The sequence below is a fragment of the Phlebotomus papatasi genome, chromosome 1 (assembly GCF_024763615.1).
Source record: "Phlebotomus papatasi isolate M1 chromosome 1, Ppap_2.1, whole genome shotgun sequence".
In the NCBI taxonomy this organism is placed as follows: Eukaryota; Metazoa; Arthropoda; class Insecta; order Diptera; family Psychodidae; genus Phlebotomus; species Phlebotomus papatasi.
The window spans coordinates 61,047,518-61,072,782 of NC_077222.1; the positions used below are offsets into that span (position 1 = coordinate 61,047,518).

A 25,265-nucleotide genomic window follows, 5' to 3' on the forward strand; every position below is an offset into this window, starting at 1 on the left:
ACTGCAACTTTTTTTGAAAGTGCTGTATTTTTCTAAATTTGAAAATGAAATATATATTGACTTAAACGACTTAAACGATAGACAGTCAGAAAATAGCCTAAACCTTTAGATAAAACCATTTTTGGAATGGATAATAGCCCGAGCCCTGCATTGATCAATTAACGTATCGCGCGCTACCCGAAGGTGAGTCTCCGGAATGTGAGCCCATTTAAGACGAAGGGCTGCCTTCAGCAGATCGACACTTTGGTAGTTGATAGTCTAGCGTAGGGGATAGTGCCCATGCTTTGTAATTACTAATTTTTTCCTATTTTTCTGAATTAATATGACTTCACAATATATTTTAAAAACTGGGCATTTTCCCCTATTTTCTATATTTGAGATCTCAAGCAATAAATTTAATAAAGCATGTCTATAAATTAATATTGCTTACGAGAAGGAATCATTTAATGAAATTTTATGGCACATAATTAATATATGGATTGAATCTCTCGGATAAAATCATATCTTCTATAAACCAATATGACCATATCACTATCTTTGCTTAGAGTTCAAGAAGATAAGCTTTGAACTGAACCCGACCACATGGTGATTACCGATTACAGCTTTGGTTTAAATGCAATTCAAGCTTAGTTTGTTGGTGATCTTCGTGAAGGAATCATGATTTTAATAATTCTTGGTGGTGCTTTAGTGTTTGGCTTGACTTTCTGTGTCTTCTGGACATGGAATTTCGGGTACTGGCAGAGAAAGGGAGTTCCAGGTCCTAAACCATCTCTGATTTATGGGAATGCGAAAAGTTTAGTAGCTGAAAAAGTGTCTGCTGCTTATGAATTTGATAAGTTTTACAGGTATATTTGGAGAGATATCAATATTTCTTGTGATTCCTAGTGCTAAGTGTTGGAGAGATTCTTTGCAGGGAATTCTATGGAAAGACTCCCTTTATTGGGGTCTATTTATTGAGATCACCTCACATTTTGGCTATTGATCCTGACTTTGTGAAGTTTGTTCTTGTGGAAAATTTCAAACAATTCAACGACAATTTAATATCCGATATGACCACTACCAAGTCTGAGCCATATATCGGACACAGTCCTTTTATGCTGAAGAATAAGGAGTGGAAAGAGATAAGAACCCAATGGGGACCGGCTTTTACTAGTGGCAAAATGAAGGCAATGTTCCCAATCATCGAGAATACGTGCTTGAAGATGTCTAATTTCCTCAAGCATGAAGTCGCCAATCAGTCCAAGGATGGGGTTCATTTTCGTGATGTTACAGCGAGATTCACCACAGAAGTTGTGACTGATACAATTTTTGGAGTTGAAGCAGGAACTTTTGCTCAAGAAAAAGCTCTATTGTGCGATTTGGGCGCCAAACTTCTCGATTGCTTTGAGAATGTTGTGAATTTCTTCATAATAACATCAATTTTTCCATTCCTGAAGCGCTTCCGGTGCTTCTGGATTGTCAGCAAGACTGTGGGTAGGGGTTTTGAGGAGCTAATGAAGAAAGGAATGCAATTTCGAAGTCAAAGCAATAGTCAGAGAAGTGATTTCTTATCGTTTATCATGGATCTCGGAAGTCGCCAAAATCTCTCACTAACTGAGATGACTTCACATGCCCTCACAGTTTATCTGGATGGTTATGAAACAACAAGCATAACAATTCCTCTGGTTCTCTATCAAGTAAATGCTGGAAAAAATTTCGTCATTCCATGTGATAAAAGAAATTATTATGATTCTTTTTTATAGTTGGCCAAAAATCAGCAAGCTCAAGAAAAACTCCGAAATGAAATTCGTGAATATGAGTTGAATGGAGGAATCAATTATGAAGCTATCCAGGAGATGGAATATTTGGATCAAGTGGTTAATGGTGAGAAATTATGCAATGCTGGAAAGTTTTCTAAGTAAGATATTTTGGAAAAATATTTCCAGAAACTATGAGGGTACATCCCCCAATCATAATTATCAATAAGCTCTGTACTGAGAGTGTGAAGTATCCAGTGAATGGGAGGCAAGTGGAAATACCTCGGGGGATGACTGTACATATTCCCATTTTCTCAATTCATCGCAATGAGAATAACTTTCCGAATCCTGAAGAATTTATACCAGAGAGATTCGATAAGGAACGTGGGGGATCGAAGGTGTTCAAGGAAAAGTGTTCGTTTCTTCCATTTGGAAATGGACCAAGGATCTGTTTAGGTAAGACAAGACTCAGACAATAAACATTGCTATTTTTTGATCCTCAGGGTCAGGATGGGAGATGGGGTCGATTTTCTGACTCCCTTTTATTTTATTTTCAAAAGAAAATTATTACTGGTTAACTGTCAAGATGACAAAATTAGTAACTACTGAGATTACGCAGACGTCTCACAAAAATTAAATATTTATAAAAAATTATAACCAAAATCGTGGTAATACACTTTACAATTTTTTGTGTGTTACCACTATGTTATTTTTTCTTCAAATTCTCGTTTGACAAGAAATCAAAGGTTAAACTCAAGTTTGCAGACCGGTTTTTAAACGGTCTTTATACGGGCATCGGACCTAAGGCTTAGTCATATGGCTTAACTTCTTTAATATATTTTCAGTCAAGATTTTTTGGAAAATTTTGACTTAGGATTGGATTATTAAGGGCAAATGACCTATTACATTTTGAAAAATCAATAAAATTGGTTGCTGTTTAAGGTTTTGAGACCCTCGGGAACTGGGTTAAACCTCTAGCCTGAAGACGGTTTTAGACTATGTTATGAGTTAAGACTACTCTAATTTTTAAATTCGCAAAATTTTTGGGCATTTAAAAAAAATAAATGTAATAAACTTTAAAAAGTGTCCGAACAAATTGATCTGTATTGAATTTTGTTGATTGATTGAAAAATTGATCGGGATCTGTATTGAACGTTTTTAACTCTTTCGCATCTTTTGGGACTCTGAGTACCCCAAATGAATAAAAAAAATGAAATAAATAATCCAATAAAAATCCCAATTTTGTGAATAATTAAAGTATAAGAATGTCTAAATCTAGGATGTTATTTAGGAGTTCGATTAATAATTTCTGAGTTAAGATATTTTTGATCAAATAATTGTGAAATAAATTTGAGCATATTCAGCGGTCCCGAAAGAGTTTAAACTTTTAGTCTAAAACGTAAGGCTGATTTTGGGCTGGAGATTTAGCTTATTTTCCGATGACGTTGCATTCCTAAAATATAAAAAAAGAAAGTTATTAGTTTCTCAAAATCTAGTGGATCATGCCCTTAATAAATGAATTCTAAATCAAAATTTTTCCAATAGTTGTCGTATCAGAAAATAGAGAATCTAGCCTTAGGGATAAACCGTAGATCTGAAGCCCATATAAGTCAGGGCTGTTTAGTGTAATGAATACAAACAGATTATTATTATTTGAAATATTCAGTATAATAAAATAATTTGTTCCAGTAGCTTTAAAATATTATTATATACTCCCTCCGTTCCGAAATAAGTCATACGTTTGGGAAAAATTGGGATTAAAGGAAAGTTTGTTGGCAAATGTTTTGTGTATCAACAATTATCTCTTGTAAAGAACTATTGCTAATGTCCAGTACTAAAATTGGGGTCCAGTATTGATGGTATCTTGAGGATCTTGAGGAATGAATGTTTTAAAAATATCTTATTTTTGGCGTTTTATTTTCAATCTAAAATAAGTACAGAATGGTGAGAGATACAGACTTGGGACCTTCGGGAGACCCCCCTATAAGTTGACTCTGGGACCATTAATATGTCCTTTATTTTGCCCCCGATCCTTCCCTTCCCCTCCAAAATCATGTTTTTTAGGATTGCTCGAAAACGCGTCGTGCGAATTTTTTCTTCAATTCTGGATATGTTTTAGAGAAACATATAAATTATAAATGGTCCCAGGGTCAACTTATGGGGGGTCCGCTGAAGGTTTCAAGTCCCTATCTCTCACCATTTTGCATCCAGATATTCGAAAACGTAAAAAATGATGTTCTTTTTATTGCTCATTCTGCAAAATTTGAAATATAAAAAATGTCATATCAGTAATAACTATTGATTTCTACTTGTGCATACTAAAAATTTAGAACAAATTCTAACCTGTAATGTTAATCATAGTCCATCTTGTAGTAATTAACTATCTACCGGAGCTCTTTGAAAAAAACGCGAAAAATGGACAACTTCAACATATCGATTCCTCAACTTACCATCGTGATCGGATCCTCATATTATCCCTGAACATGGAGGATAGTTCATACACAAGATATTTGCAAATAACAAAAACATTCTCTGAAACCAATCCTTAATCCCTAATTTTTCGCAAAACGTACGACTTATTTCAGAACGGAGGGAGTATTATTTATATATTTATAAAACGAAAATCAAGGCATAAATAAATTTCTAATAATAAGTTTCGAGGAACTCGAGCAAATTTGGCTAGGGAACCCATGGGAAAACCAGGGAACTCACGGGGATTTGGGGAACCCATACATTTTTAAGGGAATCCGGAAAACCCATATATAGGGGAATGTAGGCATGGTTCGCACAGAGTGAACCTTCAAACTATGCGAATTTTCTCTTTGTTTGCAAGGAGCTGACCTACCATTTTTCATCTCGTTTCATGAACTTAATAACACTGTGCAACAAAATGAAAACTTTTTCCGTGTGATTTCAAATGACCGGTATTTTCGGATTCCTTGGTAACTCCTGAGTGATAACTATCTATCACGTCTAGTTTCTGAGCTAGATTAAGATGAAAATCTTTAAGAAATTGGTTAGAAATATTTACAAATCTATCTTCTGGCTAAGAAATGACGAACTAGGTCTTTGCAAATAAAGAGAAAATTTGCGTTGTACGAAGGTTCACTCTGTGCGAACCATGCCAACATTTCCATACATATATTTTTCAGGGAACCCATGGGGAACTCGGGAAAACCGTTTTGAGATTGAGAGACCAAGAAATCGGGTCGTTGTTTGCTTATGATCCCTTGTAAATTTCCACACTTTATTCTTAATGAGTTTTTAAAGGTAGGGTGGAGTCGAGGCTTATAGACAGATCTTAGAAATCTTCAATTTTTACCCAAATCAGATTTCTAAAAATTACAAAATTGAATCTTACTGAACCCATGTCACTCATCCAGATCTAAAAAAGTTGTTTTTATTAAATTTTTAAGTCTGTCTTAGATAAAAATTAGGCGTTGCTCTTTTGGCTCTTTTTCGTTGTGATTTTCGATTAACTATATTTTAGAGTTGATTTTATTTTTATTTATGTGCAATATTCGGAAGAGTTTTTTTTAAAACTTTTTTGTCCTAAAATTTACAAGACAAAAGAGTGTAAATAACTCTTTTTTAAGATTGAACATAACTCGTTTTAAGAGTTAAAATAACTCGTTCCAAGTGTTAAAAAAATCTTTTTTGGAGTTAAAAAACTTTTTCAAATCCTAAAATGGATAGATTTTGCAATTTTATGTTTTTTTTTTTTAAATTTATCATTTTCTTTATTAATATTTTCTTGGTCTCAAGTTCCCTATATTCCGAGCGAAATATCACGTATGATGCACATGTCTTCATAAAACACTGTTAGGTATATTTCTAGTTGATGATCCATATGAACTTTGACACACGAAAATCTTCTTGACTGAAGTATATTCATAAAACGAAAACACTTAAGCATATACTTCAGTCGAGATGAAATTTTACATTGAAAAAGAGTAATAATTACATCGATATCCGACGAATTAATTCAACTTGCACGAAGAGTTGTTTCAACTCTTATTTACTAAATTTTACAACGAAAAAGAGTAATAATTACATCGATATTCGTAGAGTTAATTCAACTCTGCCATAGAGTTGTTTTAACTTTTTAGGTTTTTTCTTAGTGTACCTAAAGTTACATAAAATGTTTGATTTACCTGTTAATATAATCAGTTTCCCATTATCTATTCCGTTCCTCGACTTAATCCAAGAGACGAATTAGTGAGAAACTGACGGAAATATAATCTGATCATTATTTTGATTATCCACGTACAAATTGTTATTTCGATTTAGATATTTAAGGTTTCTTTTTCTAAACAGGTATAGCTAGAATTGTTAATGAATTGTAGTCTTCTAATGTACCTGATTTTTATATGCATATGGCAACTTGCCGTTGCATTAATAAAAAAATATAATAATATATTATTTTGATTATAATTACGTTAAGCCGTCTCTCGACTAAAGTCGTTAGTGTGATTAGGACATAATTCTGAATTTTAAGATTTTCTCTCTGTTTCGGATGTGTAAAAGAAAAAGGCCAAGGCGACCAAGAAGAAGTGTTATTGAATGTACTTCTTCACTGAGAAAAAAAAAGAGGGTGCGATTAACTTTTTTTCCTCATAACTTTAACACTTTTTAGGTGTAAAAATATATCAACATTTTTTAATGTTAATTTTACACCTTTTTAAGGGTAAAATTAAAATAGAAAAGGGTAACTTTAACCCCCAATACACCTAAAAAGGGTAATATTTACACCGATTTTGGATCAATACTGCAGGGTAAAATTAACATTTCCGGAATGTTATTTTAACTTTTTCGGATTTCTCTCAATGGTGTACTTCTTTGGGATTTTCTTTTTTTTTGCCAATCTGAAAGAGTAAGGATATCTCAAAATTCACAAATAGATTCTGGTCAGAATTACCTTATTGGATCTTAGCTCTTAAATAATTCTTTCTAATGATATTTCCTTTGGCCAGGAATGCGATTTGCTCTGCTCCAAGTGAAAACGGCCGTTGTGGAGGTAATTAGGCAGTACAATGTGACGGTGAATGAAAAGACCAAGGAGCCACTGAAGTTGGATGTTGGACAATTTTTCAGCTATCCTAGGCATGGGATTTATCTGAATTTGAAGCCAGTGTAAGTTTTTCATTTTTTTCCGTGTAAGAAGTTGAATAAAATCTTTCGTTACCAAACCAACTGAAGAAAGACACCAAATTCATTTCAATAGCATTCTCTATTTCAATAAAAGTCTTGTAGTACAATTGTTGTGATAAAAGATATAGCGAAGTAAAAAAAACGACTTCGTGGAGTGCTCAAACTCATGAAGTCAATGCTATTTACAGGAGTTTGTTCGGGCAATATAAAGGAGAGAAAAAATCATCTTAAGAATTTAAATATTATTTTTTTGTGTATACTGCGTGTTTATTATTACATTAAGTACTATCTTGCTCATGTATAGGAATTATCTGGTGCATAGTGCTACATTTTGCAGACTAAATATTTGTTTCATTGGCTTCAGCAGGGTTTGTGGTCGTTGATGACGCAGGAATCCGACGTGCACTGAACTTATTGGCCTTCTCAGAGGTAGATCTTGAGATTTGAGGCTTTATAATTATGTTGGGTTCATTGCGCGACGTTGATTTCTTCTTGCTCCTGCTGAGAGCGTTGTACTTGGTGGTGGAGGATGTGCCACTGAGGGTAGCTTCGGCGGATTCACCCTCATCACTGGCATCAGAACTCTTCCCTTTGGGACCCTTTGAGGGGATTAGAGGTCCAACGATGAGGGTATTTGAGGTGATTACCTCATCTTCGAGGTTACTGCTTGGCGGAAGAGTGGCCAGCATGTGTTGAGGTGGATGTGGTAGAATCTCCTCGGGAACTGTGGGATTCTGTCGGCGAGTCAAGGTGGACACTGTACGAGGAGGTGGCACTGGAGGAACTTTTGTCCAGCCCATGGCAAAATCCAATTGATTCTGGGCAGGAAGTGATCTCCGGCGCATTTTCATGGAGTCCAGAGAATTTGTCTTCCTGGCAAATGTTGATGGGAGCTCTCCACATTTTTGGGTATCTGAGAAATTTCTCACGTGCCCATTGCCCAGGGTGCTGAAACCGCTATCAGGTGGTTTTCTTACATAATCATCCTCGTCACAAAGATCATTGCCATAATACGCAGAAATTCGAGGATTATCCAGTTCTTGGCAGATGATTTTGGTCTCTGGTGCTAGCATAACACGAGATTTGGTCACTTCAATGGGTTCTTGCTTCAGAACACTCCCACTTCTGGCTTGTGGAGTGGCATCAATGGCCACACTCACTTGTCCTGGTTTCATAAAACAATCAGATTGATTGTCTGGATCCTCGAAGCTGCATCTTTTAGGTAGAGTTCTCCAGGGTGCTTTGATGACTGTGGTGGGATAATTGATTCCATCTGAATGGATCGAGTCGATTTTTGAACCCCTCTCAATCCTCACCATGTCATAGGAGTTATTGGACATCTCACTCAGATCATTGTCACTGCGATAAAACATCTTCGGTGGTGTGGATCTTTTCAAGTTCTTGAGCATCTTCTCCGTGGGAGATGATCTCTTGTAGGATCTCTTGAGGATGTAACCAAAAATGATGATCAATATCGACAAGATTACCACAATAATGATCAGAAGATTGAGGGTAAGATTGGCTGAATTGGGTATATAGGATTCAGGATCAAAAGGTGATACATCTCCAACCTCAGTGGATACTTTGTCTTCAAAAGAATGAATTTCAGGAGTTGGTCGTGGACTTTTATTGAGGAGCCTCAGGATTGTCATAGGATTGTCAGTCTTGGAGTACATCCTGTCATCCGGATGTGTTTTTATCTCTCCACCACCCCCAAAATGTTTGGTATGTGTCGAGAAGTTCCCATAGATCTCTCTCCGTGGAACATCAGGACTTGGAATATTTGGTGGTATCATGTGGACACTCGATCTCGATGTTGTCAACTTGTGCAGCTCACTAGGTAGATTCTGATTCCAGAATTTTATGAATATATGACGATATTGGTGCCCAATAGCAGGATGAGAGTTCAGATGCAAATAACTCTGATTTATCTGATTGTATTCTGGCCAATCGATATCGAATCTGGCCCATTCAATAGGATTTCCATTGAGAAATTTATCCCGCCAGGGAGCCTTTGGATTTCTAGAATTCAGTGGAAATCATTAATTTAGTTAATTACTTCCGGATATTGCGAAAGCGATCATGTCTACTCACCCAGTTTTGGCAAAATTTGTCCAGTACTTCATTACTGCCTCCGATAGAAGCCTCTCTTGGGAATTATAGAATGGCTGAAAGGGTCCTGATGAACTCAGAGGAGCTCCAAAGACATAAGCCAATTCTTCTCCAATAATACTCTGCGAAAGCTAAAAGCGAATTTGCCTCTTGAAAATCCATTTCAAGGTCTCTATTAATAAAAATTACTTACATAAGCATACTCTCCAGCTTCGCTGTTATGAGCAAAGACATACATAAAACTTCTGGGATTGCTTTTAGCATGGAATAATCCAGTCTGTACGAGTGGTCCAGCAACTCTGGCATCGGAGAAGATTTCAAGAACCTTATCTCGATGGTAATTTGCGTTCTGAGTCTTCTCGGTCGCATAAATATTGGAGTATCTATGTCCAAAAAGAGGGGTAAATTAGATCTTTTTTAAGCATTTCTACTCAGAAAAAAAAGTTTTGTCAAATTAACAAGACAAGTTTGTCAGAAGTAAGTTCTTCTATACAGAATATGGAAAAGTTTTGTCAAATCGGTGGCCAACTGGATTTTGTTAAAAGTTTGTCAAAATGGTGTTTTCCCATATAAAATGCGAGAAAAAGTTTTGTCAAATTGGTAAATAACATCCTTTTGACAAAATTTGAACAAAATCCATTTGTTCGTTTAACAAAACTTTTGTTTTTCAGAGTACGCACAAAAGAATGCAATAAAATGGTCAGAAAATTAATATTATCAGATCCGGTAAGTTCAGGAGAGATGAGATAAAATCGATTTTTCCCAAAGCTTTTGAATCGGACTCCAAATCTTCCTCAATGGTCCGCGATTTAATATTTTCTTGCTTTGTCATGGGTTACAGAACACAGCCCCTGAGATACTTGGAACAAGCACAAAAACTAGATTTGAACATTCTGTGGAAGGCTTTGATGACCTGCGCCGAAAGCTTTGGGAAAAAACGAAACGAGGAGTGCTTAAAGGCCTTAAAAGTGTTTAGATTACAGATAGAGGGTAAGTGTGCCAAATTCCGGCCAGCTTGCAATTCCGACCATCTTTTTTGTTCCTCGGATTTCCATGAATTTTTAGTTTTTGTATACTCTAGACTCTAGAGATTATACAATGCAAAAGAATAACAAAAAATGTAGCTTCGACAAACAAGATGACGTGAAAAAGGCATTTGAAGAATTCTCGATGGGCAAAAAACTATGAGAATGAAGGTGGCCGAAATAAGGCATCAAGGCTATGTCAACATTTTTATTTATTTTAAAATGTATTAAGAATGATTTTAGAGTAAATAAAGACGATAAACTGTCTGCAAAGTTCCAACACTGAGAGAAATCCGAAAAAGTTAAAATAACATTCTGGAAATGTTAATTTTACCCTGCATTATTGATCCGAAATCGGTGTAAATATTATGCTTTTTAGATGTATTATGGGTTAAAGTTCCCCTTTTCATGTTAGTTTTACACTTAAAAAGGTGTAAAATTAACATTAAAAAATGTTGATATATTTTTATACCTAAAAAGTGTTAAAGTTACGAGGAAAAAAAGTTAATCGCACCCCCTTTTTTCTCAGTGAAGCAACACTCCTTAAGAAAAAGTAATAAAAATATTCAATTTGTATTAATAATATAGCATTTAATTTAAAACATGAGACCTCAGCGCTTGCATGCAACTATGCCGAAATTTGGCACACTTACCATATGTTATTTATTTATTTATTTTATTTTTACAATTTTATTTTTTTATCTAACATAGTATTACTGAACTGAGTAGCGACAACACAAAATTACATAACAAATTTAAGTCGCTACTTAGCCCTCGAAGTCCGGTATAAAGTTAATTTTAAATTTTGCATAACCGTGTTTAAGGGATGTTGTTATGTCATATATCAAGAATTGTTAATTATGTATCCTATTAATGATTGGTATATACAAACTGTGAATGAGTTTTCCACCGTTTTCACTCCGGAGGTTGGTCATAAACGCTAAGACGGCGGTGGCCGCATACACGCAAAACATATAATTACTTGAAAACGACTCGAATGTAAGCACAATAAATAAATAAAATAAATAAATAAATTTTTATTTAAGTGGTTGTGTGTTAGTAACAGTTGTTTCACCGTGTAGGTTTTCGGTCATGATAGGCCTAGGGCCTGAGACCTGGGTATAGAGCGGGAACGGTGGAGATATAAAAAAAGAATTTGAAAATACTAAAATAACCCGGCGGAAAATATCAACAACGGTCATCAAGTAATTCGAAAATAAATTAACATTGAATGGTTGATATTATTTTCCAAAAAAATTGAAATGTCTATTTATAACCGATTGTCGCTGATTCATTTTTTCAGGGATTCCAAGACCTTTCCAACAATACCAAATTTGCCTAAATCTGTTAAGAAACATGCTCTTTAGAGCACTTTAATTCTTTATATTTGGAAATAGGTATATAATTATGATAGATTCACATCGAGAAACCGTTATGAATATTGATTTATGATCATTTTCGTGAATTTAATAAATGTTCTCCTAGACCATTTCATTGGTTTCGTAAAATAATAAATTGGCAGTTGGTAATTTGATCAATCAAAAGATCACATTTGGATGATAAGAAAATCGAATTTGGTTCATTACAATTTTTCCTGACCACTTTTACTGGGCAATCTACTGCCGCTAATAATATTGATTATATTTTCAATTAGTGTATTAAATTGATAAACGGAATTTATGAAAAAACTTCATACATTTTATTAAAATTCAAAAGAAGAAAATTAAATTAAATTAGATAAAGTCTTTAAAATATGCAGCAATTTATAGAAATTAAAGTAAAGATTATAAGGGCATTGAATAAACGAGCAGTAAAAAGTCAAATTTAGTCAGCAAAAAATTCGAAATGATCATTAAAAAATAAAAAAATGATCAGTAAAAAATAAAAAAAGGGCAGCAAAAAGTTTAAAAATAAAAAATGAAAAGTAAAAAATGAAAAGTGGTAAGCAAAAAATTAAACATGATCAGTAAAAAGTAAAAGATGATCAGTAGAAAACAAAAAGTGGTCAGTAAAAAATAAAAAGTGGTCAGTAAAAAAGTTTAAAATGAGCAGTAAAAATATTGAATTTGGTCAGCAAAAAATTAAAAATGATCAGTAAAAATATTTTTAAAAAACAGCAAAAAATTAAGACCACTTTAAAACCACTTTAATTTTTTACTGCTCGTTTTTAATTTTTTACTGACCGATTTTTTTTTTTACTGATCACTATTAATTTTTTACTGACCTTTTTTAAGTTTTTGCTGACCAATTTTTATTTTTTACTGCCTCTTTTTAATTTTTTGCTGACCACTTTTTAATATTTTACTGATCAATACGAATATTTCTACTGATCATTTTTAATTTTTTTGCTGCTCATTTTTAATTTTTTGCTGATCAACTCGAATATTTTTACTGCTCATTTTTAATTTTTTTACTGACCATATTTTCTTTTTACTGACCATTTTCAATTTTTTGCTGATTAATTTTTAATTTTTTACTGATCAACTCGAATATATCTACTGATCAATTCGAAGTTTTTACTGACCAAATTTAACTTTTTACTGACAAAATTGAAAATTTTTGCTGATTTATTTCGAATTATTTGCTGATCAAATTTGATTTTCTGCTGACCACTTTTGACTTTTTACTGACCATTTGTTTTTTGCCGATTATAAGTGACTTCTATAAGAAAATGTGCATTTTTTTATAACCGAAATCTTAACAAGTGAAAACCAGTAAGCGTCAAAGAAACAGTCTCATAAAAAAATCTCTGAGGAAAAACGTCGAAAAATTTGAAGGTAATAGCCAATATTGACTGAAAATATCCAGAAATTGGAGTGTGGTGCCCCTAATCTAATATCTTGTGAGTTCAGAAAATAAACAAAGCGAGAAATGACAAAATTTGACCATTTAGCAAGACTTGGAGTCTGAGCTGAAAGTTTTGGAAAAAATCAGAATTTTCTTTTTTCCCCGACGCTCTACGGCTTTTCCATTTGGCTCAATCAGCCGTCGCAAAATATTCTTGAATTTTAAATTTTTGTATAAATTGAATACATATTTGTATCATTTTTGGCCATTGAATGATCCAAGAGTGATTGATAGAACGATTGATTTTTTCACAGAAAAGGTTTATTAAAATCATTTTGAATTTTTAAATTTTTAATTGTCTTTATTATTTATTGAATTTTTAAATTTTGCATTGGGCTTCTTCTTAACAGTTAAATTTCCTGATGGTATTTTAATTGACATCATAGAAGTCTTTCGGAGCAGTGCTGATTTCTCCTAAAACATTCCTAATGTTAGCCTGTGGATTACCCGTAAGGGAAGAGATCGTTAGGAGGAACAATTAGGGTTCTGAAGAAACCCCTGGCGATTAAGGCGCTCTTCCATGCGATTATTCGAAGAGCTTTCACCCTTACCACCCTTACAGATTCTCTGAACGGATCTAACATTATTTTATAATTATTTTTTAAAATTACTTTTAATTTTTTTTCTTACTAAATAAATAATTACTTCATTCTAAATTATGTTAAAATGTTTAAAAAGAACATCACGACAATTATCTTAGTTAGAAACTAAAAGATATTAGAGTTCTTTCGTTTTTTTTTAACAAAAACCCTAAACTTTATTTGATTTGATTTGTTTAAAAGAGTATAAGAATTAGACATTTTTTTTCAATCAAGATCTTATTGGTTATTACAACAAAATTACCACACGTAAACACGTAATAAATCAATTTGTTACACTTGTATTAAATAAATATAAAATTAAAATTATCAAATTATTCAATTTTGCTAAATGTTTAGATAATTTGCGTAAATTTTGAAAAAAGACTTCCTTTCCATTTTCTATTATTAAATATTGAACGAAAGACGTAGACAGATACAAAATATTTTTTTAAACTTTATATTTAAATATTTAAATAATAATAATATATTATAATAATAATATTTAGTTATTTAAATATTTAAATAACTTACTTTATGGCTGCTATTTTCACTTTACAAAATTTATTAATTTAGCCAATTTTTTCGCTTGTTTTTTTTATTTTTATTTCTGATTTTTTTTACTGAAAATTATTAAACAAATGCTTTTGAAGCTTTTAAATATTATGTGACTTTAATTAATTAAATTAAACAAAATAATATCTCCTAAAATTAAATTCAACTTATTTCATCTTCTTGCTCCCTTCCCATGCGACTATCGCCGTCTTAACGTTGATTCCAACCTTCGAGGTAAAAAATATTCAAAAATCCCTTTTCCACTGATTGTATGTTTTATGTTACAATATCAATTGATACAATTTTATTAGTATAGAAATTAGAAAAGAAACTTACTCTTTGAGAGTGGCTGCTAGAGCCAAATCTGGACGAATCTCGAAGCGATTCTGGAGGTAGAAGCGCAGCAGAGTGTCTCTCTCATTTTCCAGCAGACCATACATCAGCTCAATGGCGTTGAGCATGTGATAGGATTCGACTTCAGTCATGCCAAAGAGCAAATCGTACCTAAAATTGGGATGAGATGCAATTTATGAAAGGGCAGAGTTTCACATGCGGGCACACTGCACTTACTTGCTGAATGTGTCAGTGGATTGACTCATGATTGAGGCTGGTTCATTGGGAATCACCAGCCCATCAATTAGGGGACCGAAAATTGTAGAAAATTTTGGTGAAGATACTTTTGCTCTCAGCATTTCGCTGTATCTAAAAAAAAAGGCATTGGAAGACTATAATTTAGAGATATGGGGATTTGAAAGGGTTGCAGAGGACTTCACCTCTTCTTCCTCAGGCATGCGACGAGTTCATCATCGGCAATGGGACAATGGACACTCTGAGCCACTTGCATGGTGAATTGAGTGGGATGCTTAGAGGTGGCCCAATCTGAGAGAGCTGATCCAGACATAAGAATGGCTCGATGGAAGAGTCCCTTGGCCACTGGCGATACCATAAGAAAGTTTATGCAAGCAGCACCAGTACTGTGTCCCATGAGCGTGACTGAAGAACTGTCTCCACCAAAAGCCTCAATGTTCTCCTTGATCCACTGAAGTGCAGCAATTTGATCCAAAAGACCAAAATTGCTCACTACTTCCTCACTCACGCCCGGTCTCATAAATCCCAAGATACCCAGACGGTAGTTTACAGTGATCACAATGACCCTCCCATAGCTGGCCAGTACAGAACCATCATAGGGATTTCCACTGTTCCACTCAAAGGACTCTCCGTGAATGAACACAATCACGGGAAATTTTGCTTGGAAGATAGATCCCTCTGTAAAATTTTCCTATTTATTGATAGTCGTTTGGTTTGGGGGATGATCAAGGAAGTACTCACCCCAAGTTGGCATGTAAATGTTGAGATAGAGGCAGTCTTCTCTCTCGGATTTTAGATATGGCAAAAGCCTCTTGAGCTGATTGTAACGTCCCTTTGATAGCGTCCCATTGGTTGCTTGCAGATTGGGTAGATTCTGAGGACAAACTGGAGGCAACTCAGAGAATACCCTCACATCTGACCAAGGTAATGGGGCACCTACAATGGATTTATAATGATATAGTAAATTTTTCTTAAAGTTATGTCTCCCCGTCGGCATTTTTACAACGGAATGATGAAACCAAAGATGATAAAATGCGAGATAAGAATAATGCAAGAAACAGATAAATTATTGAAAAAAATGTTTTCTTATTTAAATTTAGGACCTTGTAAACAGTAGGAGAGACTGGGGCAAAAAGTCACAAATCGAAAACTTGAAAATTTAATATCTTCCAAGATATAAGAGATAGCGGCTTGAAATTTTTTCCATAGATGGCCTCCATAGACCGTCTTCAAAGTCATAAGTTTCTTGAAATTCGAACAAGGAATTCAGAAAATAAAAAATATTGAAATTTTTAGCCCTATTTTCGAAATGTTTTCCTTGCAACAGATATCAATTTTTACCTATTTATTTTCCAAAATTGATGCACTAGTAAGTATTTCCTAAATAATTTGGATTCTTTGAATACGAAACCACTATCTATTTTAGAATTTTACAAAGATTCTTTTCTCCAGAAATCCTTTTATTAAAAATTACCACTTGGGGTAAAAAGTAACAAAAGGTATGGAGCAAAAAATAACAAAGACCGAAGCAATTTCTGACGTCTCACGGCAAGAAGAAACATAATTTTCGCATCTCGCCGCTTTTTGTTTTCATTGGTCAAACGATTAGCAGTCTCTTGTGTGTTTTTCTAAAATAGCTTGAAAAGCGCTTTTCTCGTTCAGATAGAGAAAATTGTGTTTTAAAAAGGTGTAGAGGAATAAATTTCCTAAAAAAAATATGTCACCTAGCTATTTTTTTAAATTTACGAAAGCTAGTAATAAAGAAAATCAAAATGTGATAATATCCCATGGCTGTTACTATTTGCTCCAGCATTTTTGGGAATGGTCACAAAATTACTTTTAGAAAACAGCTCGATAAATGTATTTCCTTACAAAATAGAGGAAAATGACTTTCACAAAGTTGTAGAGCAGTAAATTTCCTATAAAACTGCACTAATTAGACATTTCTGGGGCGCTAGGGTAGCTTGTAAAAAAAATAAAATATCCATTTTGTTACTTTTTGCCCCAGTCTCCCCTAAAATCTTCATTGAAATTTAGAAAGAAAGATGTATCAAAGCGTCCCATAGTTTGCCAAATGCTCGAACTCATAGCATAGATGCTATAAATTAAAAATACTATAACTGGTTCATAAATTACTCATAATATCGTCCAAAATACCCTACACAGAAAAAATATTTCGTTAAATTATTTGTAAAAGTTTGTGAATTCTTACTAGAGACTTACGAAATGCTCGTGAATCGTATAATCCACAAACAAGTTCGTAAAAGTTTGTACGTTTTCTACAAACATTCTTAGTGAGATGATTACTTCACGAGCATTTTTTTGTACTTTTACAAACATTTGTTCGTAAACGTTCGTAAACAAATAAAAAATTGTTCGTGCAATTTTGTCATTTGTTCGTAATTTTTTGTTAGAGGAACAAAAATTTACGAACAAAAGTATGTTAACTGAACAAAAAATGCTCGTCAAGTGATGATGTTACGAACAATATTTGTGAAAAGTATGTATAAACTTCTTTGAACTTTTTTTTGGATTATACGATTTACAAGCATTTCGTAAATTCCCAGTAGAAATTCACAAGAATTTACGCACAATTTTACAAAATATTTTTTTTCTGTGTAGGAGTAACGCGATAGATTTTCGGATAAAAATTACTTATCGGTTCACAACTGGTTCATTATCGGTTCAAACCGATTGCAGTTGGTTTGGTCTTGTCAGAAAATCCAAGACCTTTCCAACAAACCCAAAAATTACCCCATTTGGTTGATAAATAGGCTCTAATTAGTCCCTTTTTTCCAAAACAAAAAATTACTTCTAAGAAAAAGGGGAGTTGATACAACATTAATTATTACTGATATACATAAAACCGAGTTATTATTTGAAACATTAAAAAAATCTTTTTAAATTCTTTATTTTTTTTAACGAAACCCCTAAAAATAATAATTTTAACAGAAAAAATTTCTACTTTACATGTAGATCGATATCGATAATATGAAAATTTCGTTGTGTTGTTTGCATTTATAAATGCAAAATAAACTGCGGCACAATTTAAGAAAGAGCTGAATTGGACCATTATGAGTGTTACATCATAAAATAAAGTAAATTTCGCACATAAAATTCAATTGGATTGTCATAAAATCCAATAATCACTTTCTTGATGTTTAAAAGATCAATTATTGCGTAAGATATTTCAAACATTTATTGCATTTGATTAATTAAAGCTTTGAGAGAAATCCTTTATGTTCCTATTCCAATAACACTTTACTACTGCATCGATGTGAGGAATTATGTTAAGAATAATTTCCATGGAATTTCAAACGATAGCGCAGATTTCTTGCAAATTTTAATGAAAACATGAAAAATTTGTCTCTCATGTCACTTGAGCAGAAATATATTAAATTTTGCCGGGTTTATTTTAACTTATTTTGGCTCATTTACAATTTTGAGACGACAACTTATTTATGTTGTAAAATATCTGATATGATTGATTGTGTCTTTGTTGACAAAAATATCAATTTTCCACTGAGTGTGTGGCTTTTGGGGATTTTCGGGAGGAATTTTAGCATCAAAATTCTCATGAGAATCATTCGACAACTGCGAGGAAGTATCCGTATTTATTGCAAATTATTGTGGTAGGAATTTTCATTGCTGTTGAAATGCACAAAGCCGCAAGAGAGTGTGAAGAACATGAAGAGAAATTGGTGAAAACAAGGGGAAAATTCTCATATCTATAAATTGCATTAAAGGGGCTCTTAAATGAGAAATTTTTATGTTGAATTTTAGTTTAAATCAGGATTCTTTTCTAGAATTAACGGAGTCTAATTAATTGCTCTTGAACTATTGTAAAATTATAATTTGGTCTAATTATTAGGTTATTAGACGATTATAATTGTATTTGATTCATTTGATCTAATAAAATTGATTGCTCAATTTTAACTCGTTAGGATAGAAAGAGTTTCAATAATTTTAAAGAGTTTCATTGATTTATTTTGCTCAGATATCAGTTATCTTTAGAAAATAATTAAATATTCAAAAATTAGGAGTGGAACTCCAAAACTTTCAGATTCTAGATCGTAAACTTTCAATACCTCAAAAGAGCAATCAATTTTATTCGGGTAAATTAATTTGATCTTTTTTTACTCAATAAAGTATTTCGAAAAATAGTGCAAATCTTATACCTATTGTTCTTCAATGGGAATGAAAAGGAATGAGAATTAAAATAGGGGAAATAACGTTAGCTTCGGACAACTCAAGCTTCGAACTATACATGTTTTTAATAAATTTGTCCCAATATAATATTACATTTTAATACATATTCTAATGCCTTAATTTTTCTGGAAAGGGCCATGGGTCAAATTTATTAGGAACATAGGAAAAAAATGAGTTCTCCGAAACTTAAGACGTCCGAAGTTAGCTTTTCCGGCTTTTCCTTATTTGCGTTAAAATAAATTTAATTGTTAGATCCATTCAGGAAAACTGTAAGGGCGAAAGCCCTTAAGACAAACGTGCAGATGAACACCTTGACCACTAGAGATTACATCAGTACCCTGAGCGTTCCTTCTAACGATCTATTCCCCATGACGATCCAACATGAACTTTATTAATAAATTTCTCTGCGATACCTTTCTGGAAGTAGCATAACTCAAACGATGAAAATTTTCTCTTTGTTTGCAAAGATCTAATTCGGATTTTTTTTAGCCATCAGATAGATAATTCATAAAACGAGAAGAGAAATGGCAAACTAGCTTTGTAAATATAGAGAAAATTTTCATCGTTTGAAACTTCACTTTGGGAACCACATTCCGTTATTTAAAATATTAACACTAAAAATAAGAATATAAAAAGAAAGATATTTTTTTCTAAACTGTTCTCTAAGTGTTCTAAACATTTTAGCTTATATTCTTTTTTTTCAATTCAATTGAATAGATTTTATTGTCATATGTGATTTATATCCTTAACATGTCCATTGTTATCTTAGTGGGTATTTCAACTCCCAAGATAAAACGAATAAGCTACGTAATTTTATCGTTAGAGCTTGTAAAACTGATAGAACCGATAGAACTAATAGAGTGTGAGGGTTACTTATTTTAATGATTGTATTACATATCTCTAATTTTCCTATATAAAATATGACTCACATTAAAAATAATTCCTGACTAAACACGCTGGTAAAATTCGGAATAGGTACCATAGTATAGTACAAGAATGCTTTATCTAAATAATTTTACTCTGAGAAAAATTCGTGTTTGCATGACATTGCGTAATAAGAGACAAAACTGTTAATCGTAATATTCTCATAAGATATTATTAATTAAATTTTCAATAGTAAATTGTAGAATATTTGTCACATTTTAATTTCAATTGTGTTATTAATTTAATACTTCGATAAAAAAAGTATTCAATTGTTGTTTGATTTTGTTATAAATTTGTGAAAAGGATGTTGTTTTCTCATAAAAGAAAATCTTTTGCAAATTCTTTATGGGAAGACAATTTTTTAACAAACTTACTACAAGATCCAGTTGCATACCAATTTAACAAAAAGATTTTCATACTTTGGAAAGAAAGTTTTGTTAAATTGACCAGAAAAGTTTGTCAAAAGGATGCTCTTCTATACAAAATACTGAAAAGTTTTGTCAAATTGGTATACAACATCCTTTTGACAAAATTTTAACAAGATCCATTTGTTCCTTTAACGTTTACAAAACTTTGTTTCAGGCTACGCAATATAAAAGAACACCCTTACCACAAAATTTTCGAAAAACAGTGTACAAACTTTTCCGAAGTAGGGCAGACCAAAATTTCGATCACGGACACAAGGAAAAAGTATGAATTATTCCCAATTTCATCTAATTGAAGGTTAACCCTTTAACGACGAGACACTTTTTACGGACTGAAAATCAACAATAAAAATTAAACTGAGAAACATAATCAATGATAAGTTTTACATCTAAACTTAGAAAGTCCAACAGAGTCTGATTCGGTGTATTTTGTGCTTCTATGAGCGATAGGGACAAAAATAGCCCAAAAATTTAAGTAATATTTCTGACAATACCAATGAAATATTTTTTGCTTTAATGAAAAATATTACGTATGAGTACTGTAGTTTTTATTGCCAAAAGGGTTTTTCTTAAAAAAATTAGAAGTATAAAAAATAAATAAAATCAATTATGAATTTGAGAATTTAAAAATTCGCCATTTTTGAGCTTAAATATTTACTACATAGCAAATCGCTAGAGACTTGCAAAAAAGATTCTAGATTTCTTCAACCTTCTACTTTAAAATTATATACAGACATAAGAAAAAAAATAACTTTGAGGTAGTCAGGAAAAATTATTTTCATTATGGGACACCGGTGTTCCTATCGCCCATAAAGGTTTACCCGAAGAACATAATTTCCCGATAGGTCAATTTTTCTCATATTTTAAGTGAAAGAACATCCTTCTGATAGAGTCAAAGTAGAGACAGTTGGTTAAATATGACAAAACTTTTTCGTATTCTAAAGGAACAGCTTTTTGACAAACTTTTAATAAGTGAATAATTTTTCTTTCAAAATTGTAGAATACAGTAATGTTCCATTGTAATGTCCATCTTGCGAGAAAATAAATACATAACCCCTTTAACTCTATAAAATATTTGTGTTCCATCTCGTTCTCTGACCACAATTCGAAAGCATTTTTAAGAGATTTTATGGAACTAGGGTAAAGTGGTACAAGTTGGACAGTGGTACAAGTTGGACAATGGTACAATTTGGACAGGGTTTTTTATCTTGATAAATTTAACACTTAATTTTTATTTGTATGTTTTTAATGCTGTAGTTTTATAATTTGGTTCCTTGTGCTTAAAAACAAATTTTGTACTATATTTATCAAGAAAAAAGCCATGTCCAACTTGTACCGGCGAATTGTCCAACTTGTAACACTAATTCCAAATTATATCACTTTACCCTACAATATTTTTTATGAATGCGTTATGCCCAACGCACAATAACTTTTGTTTAGTAAACATATTTTTGACATTTCAATGAGAGGAAGTGAAACCTAGATCTAGTCATCTCGCTCACTCTCATAGGAAATTTTGAAAACATGTTTATAAACAAAAGCAATTGTGCATTGAACATTAGACCAAAAAAATAGTTGCAATGGATTAATAGCCGTACTCACTATGGCGTTGTTATCTCGTAATCTCCGTAATTTGTTATCTTGTTATAATTTTTCATTTAGCCGTACTCACTATGGCGCTGTTATCTTGTAATATCGTTATCTCGTTATCTCGTTATGTTCTCGTAATGTATTTTATAAATGAAAAATTATAACAAGATAACAGATTACGGAGATTACGAGATAACAACGCCATAGTGAGTACGGCTATTTATAAAATACATTACGAGAACATAACGAGATAACGAGATAACGATATTACAAGATAACAGCGCCATAGTGAGTACGGCTAATGTTTTAACAAACTCCTACTTATCTCATAAATTGCGACATTTAAAAATTTTCCATTTGAGTGAATATGAGACAATAGCCGTACTCACTATGGCGCTGTTATCTTGTAATATCGTTATCTCGTTATGTTCTCGTAATGTATTTTATAAATAAAAAATTATAACAAGATAACAGATTACGGAGATTACGAGATAACAACGCCATAGTGAGTACGGCTAATGTAAAGTTCTGCAAGTGTTAAAATATAATTTTTCCTCTCCTTTACTTATTTTGAAGCTAGTTTTCAGCCCCTTGGTTGCAGTTGTGTGTGATCATCACTTTCGTGCAAATTCCCGCCTTTCTTGGATTACGCGCTCAAAAGCAAGCTCGGGAAACACAAAACCTCCTCGAAATGTTTGGGGAGCGGGAAAATGAAGCAACAGGGACCGATTTCCAAGAGTGATAGTGGGAAAAAACACAGAAAATGGCTAAAAATAAACCCATGGGATGAACAGGAAAAAAAAATGTTTGGGTGGAAAAATGCGTGGATGGGAGTGTGATCTCATTACCTGGCGGCATGAAGCGTTTATTGTTGATTGGCGGCTCCGCATATGGCACTCCTAGGAACTGATCTACATCCCTGAGGCCTGAATGTGGGTGCATGTGCCGGACAACACCCCGCAGGATGCCCTGTTTAATGGCAATCTGCCGTGTTAGGGTGATATTCCGTTGCGATTGCCGGCGACTCTTTTGCGTCGGTGATGATTTTGCGACTCTTTCGGTGGCCTGGAGATTGATCTCCCTGTTTGTCCCACGGGATGTTTTTGTCGTGTCACTGTTTTGGACCGTGCTTGCCAAATTCTCGGTGCTGGCGTCGATCATTCCACAGCTGAGCGATACACACAGTGCCAAGAATAAAATCATCGTAGGAAATCTTAATTGAGCCATTTTCGTATTTGTGCCGTATTGAGGAAAAAATGCGCATATTAGGTTGATTTTTACATTCACTTGATCACTCTTGAAATCACTAAAGAAAGCTTATTTTTCTGCACATTGTTTTAGGATCTTAACTAAGAATATTTTATGCATTCTTCCTGATTATTTCAACATCACACGGAATTCCTGTTCAGTAAATTCCACAAGAACCGCCATCATAGTTACACTAAATCTAGTCATTTTCATCCAATTTGATCTCAATTTTGTGGTGTTAAATTGAAATCTGGGAGAAATTTAACATCACAATCACTTCAATAAGTTGATCACTTGTAATATGAGTGTGTCACACCACAATTCAGCAATTAAAAGTAGATGAAGTGCGTTCAAATACAATCATTAAATGATTGAGAAGACTCTCCCATATGAGCGTGCCTTCTTGCGTTAATCTCAACACACTGATGAGCATCTTGTACTCATGAACTAAAGTCAAATGACGATTGAAAATAGAATCACCCTAAAAATAGCACTTTTAACCATCTTTTTCACGTACAAATGCATAACATTACACATCTCCAACACATGTACGTATGCTGAGGAGTTTGTAAATTTGTAAAATTCTATTTTCATTTAAGCAAAAGTTAATCTATCATGCAATATTTACTGCATTTTATGCTTTAAGTGATCTTTTTTTTTAAGACTTTCTATCTTCTAGAATTACTCCTAGCTCTCCTATGGCGCATCTTTAGCATATACCTTTGAAAACTTTGCAAGTACATCACCCCTTGGACTCTTCTAAATGCCATATGGATTTCCGCGAGATCGATTGTTGTTAAAAGAATTTCACGCTTCTGGCAAATTCCTTGAAAAAAAAATTTAAAAGAAAAAGAAGCACACGAAAATGATTCACCAATGACTAAAGAGGATGGAATGGAATGTTTCATCACATAAAATTTACCGGGAAAAACGTTGTCAATTCAGAAAAGTTCTAAGCGATCAGCAATCCTATTTATTTAGATCAATTCTAATTAAATTACTCCGGCTCTGCAATTGCCATATACATTTTCATCTGCACAATAGTTGGTACAGCTTATTTTTTTCTGTGTTCAAAGATAGCAATTTAGCGTGATTTATGAGTCTCTGTGACATTCTTCCAGATTGGATGATTACAGGGCATCATTCTTATCAACTCATGGAAAAAAATTGCTCCTTCAGCTTTTGAAATGAATGTTTAACATGGAAACTATTTCAAAATGTGCTCACAAAAGATTTCTTGAATCACAATCTACGCAAAAATTTGAGATTTATGAGAGACTTATTCAGAATTTAAAATGTTTTATAATTGTTTTATTAAATTTAAAAGAATGATTTCTATAAAAAATAGGAAAAACTGGAGAATTTTTGTGAAAAAAGCTTGGGTTAAGTTGATAAATAAATTCAGAAAACAGGGGAATATGTTCTTAGTTTGTTAAAATGTTTGATTGTGTTCTTAGTTAAAATTTACCAATATTGTTTAATTTTACCTCTGGCAATTAGCAATTCTATCCAGAGGAGCCATGCCATGATAACTTATTTTTGATAGTATCGGCTATCAATTGTGAAAACTTTAAACGATAGCAGCACTTTTTGTACTTAAGATATTTATCAGCAGTCACATTTTTTTTAATAATAAATAAATGGTCCAATTATGCGTAAAATGTCATCATTCACTTAACCTAACTACTTAACTTAACTTAACTTAACTTAACTTATACAAAATTATCGATACTATCGATTCCATCGATTCGATAGTATCGAAAAGGTAGTAGGGTAAGTGTGCCAAATTTCGGCATAGTTGCATGCAAGCGTCAAAGTCTTAAGTTTGAAATTTAATATTTCAAATTCAAATTGATTTTTTTATTCTTTCTTCTGAAAGAGTGTTGCTTGGTACCTTGTAAAGAGTTTACCGTCTTTATTTACTGTAAAATCATTCTTAAAACATTTTAAAATGAATAAAAATATAGACATAGCTTTGGTGCCCTATTTCGGCCACACTCTTAGAGAAAATTAGTTCGTACAAGCTCATATGCAGTTATTAGAACTATAAAATATAGTAAATATAGACCCAACTATATATTTAGTTTGGGTAACTAAATGAAATAGTTGACCACAGTTAGTTAAAGTATCCTTTTCATTTAGTTATCACAACTAAATCAAAATAGTAATGGGTACTATAACATATTAGTTCCAATTACTAAAAAAAATGGGGTTGATACCCATCTTATTGGCTGTAATAACTATATCATATTAGTTGTGGTTACTATATAGCATTCA

The 25,265-nt window shown here is 32.9% G+C and overlaps 2 protein-coding genes across 2 annotated transcripts; one reads left to right on the top strand and one right to left on the bottom strand.

Annotated features, from left to right (window-relative positions):
* Window positions 1–632: 632 nt before the first annotated feature.
* On the top strand, window positions 633–6,938 carry LOC129809577 (probable cytochrome P450 28a5). Its single transcript, XM_055859516.1, has 5 exons — window positions 633–845; window positions 914–1,676; window positions 1,743–1,863; window positions 1,926–2,192; window positions 6,710–6,938. Exons 1-5 carry the CDS (start codon window positions 658–660, stop codon window positions 6,871–6,873), a joined length of 1,503 nt encoding a protein of 500 aa, XP_055715491.1. The 5' UTR covers window positions 633–657; the 3' UTR covers window positions 6,874–6,938.
* A 9-nt stretch (window positions 6,939–6,947) lies between these two features.
* Window positions 6,948–23,425, bottom strand: LOC129809576 (neuroligin-4, X-linked). Its single transcript, XM_055859515.1, has 8 exons — window positions 22,589–23,425; window positions 15,334–15,528; window positions 14,778–15,270; window positions 14,575–14,706; window positions 14,341–14,508; window positions 9,193–9,382; window positions 8,982–9,130; window positions 6,948–8,909 (listed from the first exon to the last, which is right to left on the bottom strand). Exons 1-8 carry the CDS (start codon window positions 22,965–22,967, stop codon window positions 7,226–7,228), a joined length of 3,390 nt encoding a protein of 1,129 aa, XP_055715490.1. The 5' UTR covers window positions 22,968–23,425; the 3' UTR covers window positions 6,948–7,225.
* Window positions 23,426–25,265: the final 1,840 nt, after the last annotated feature.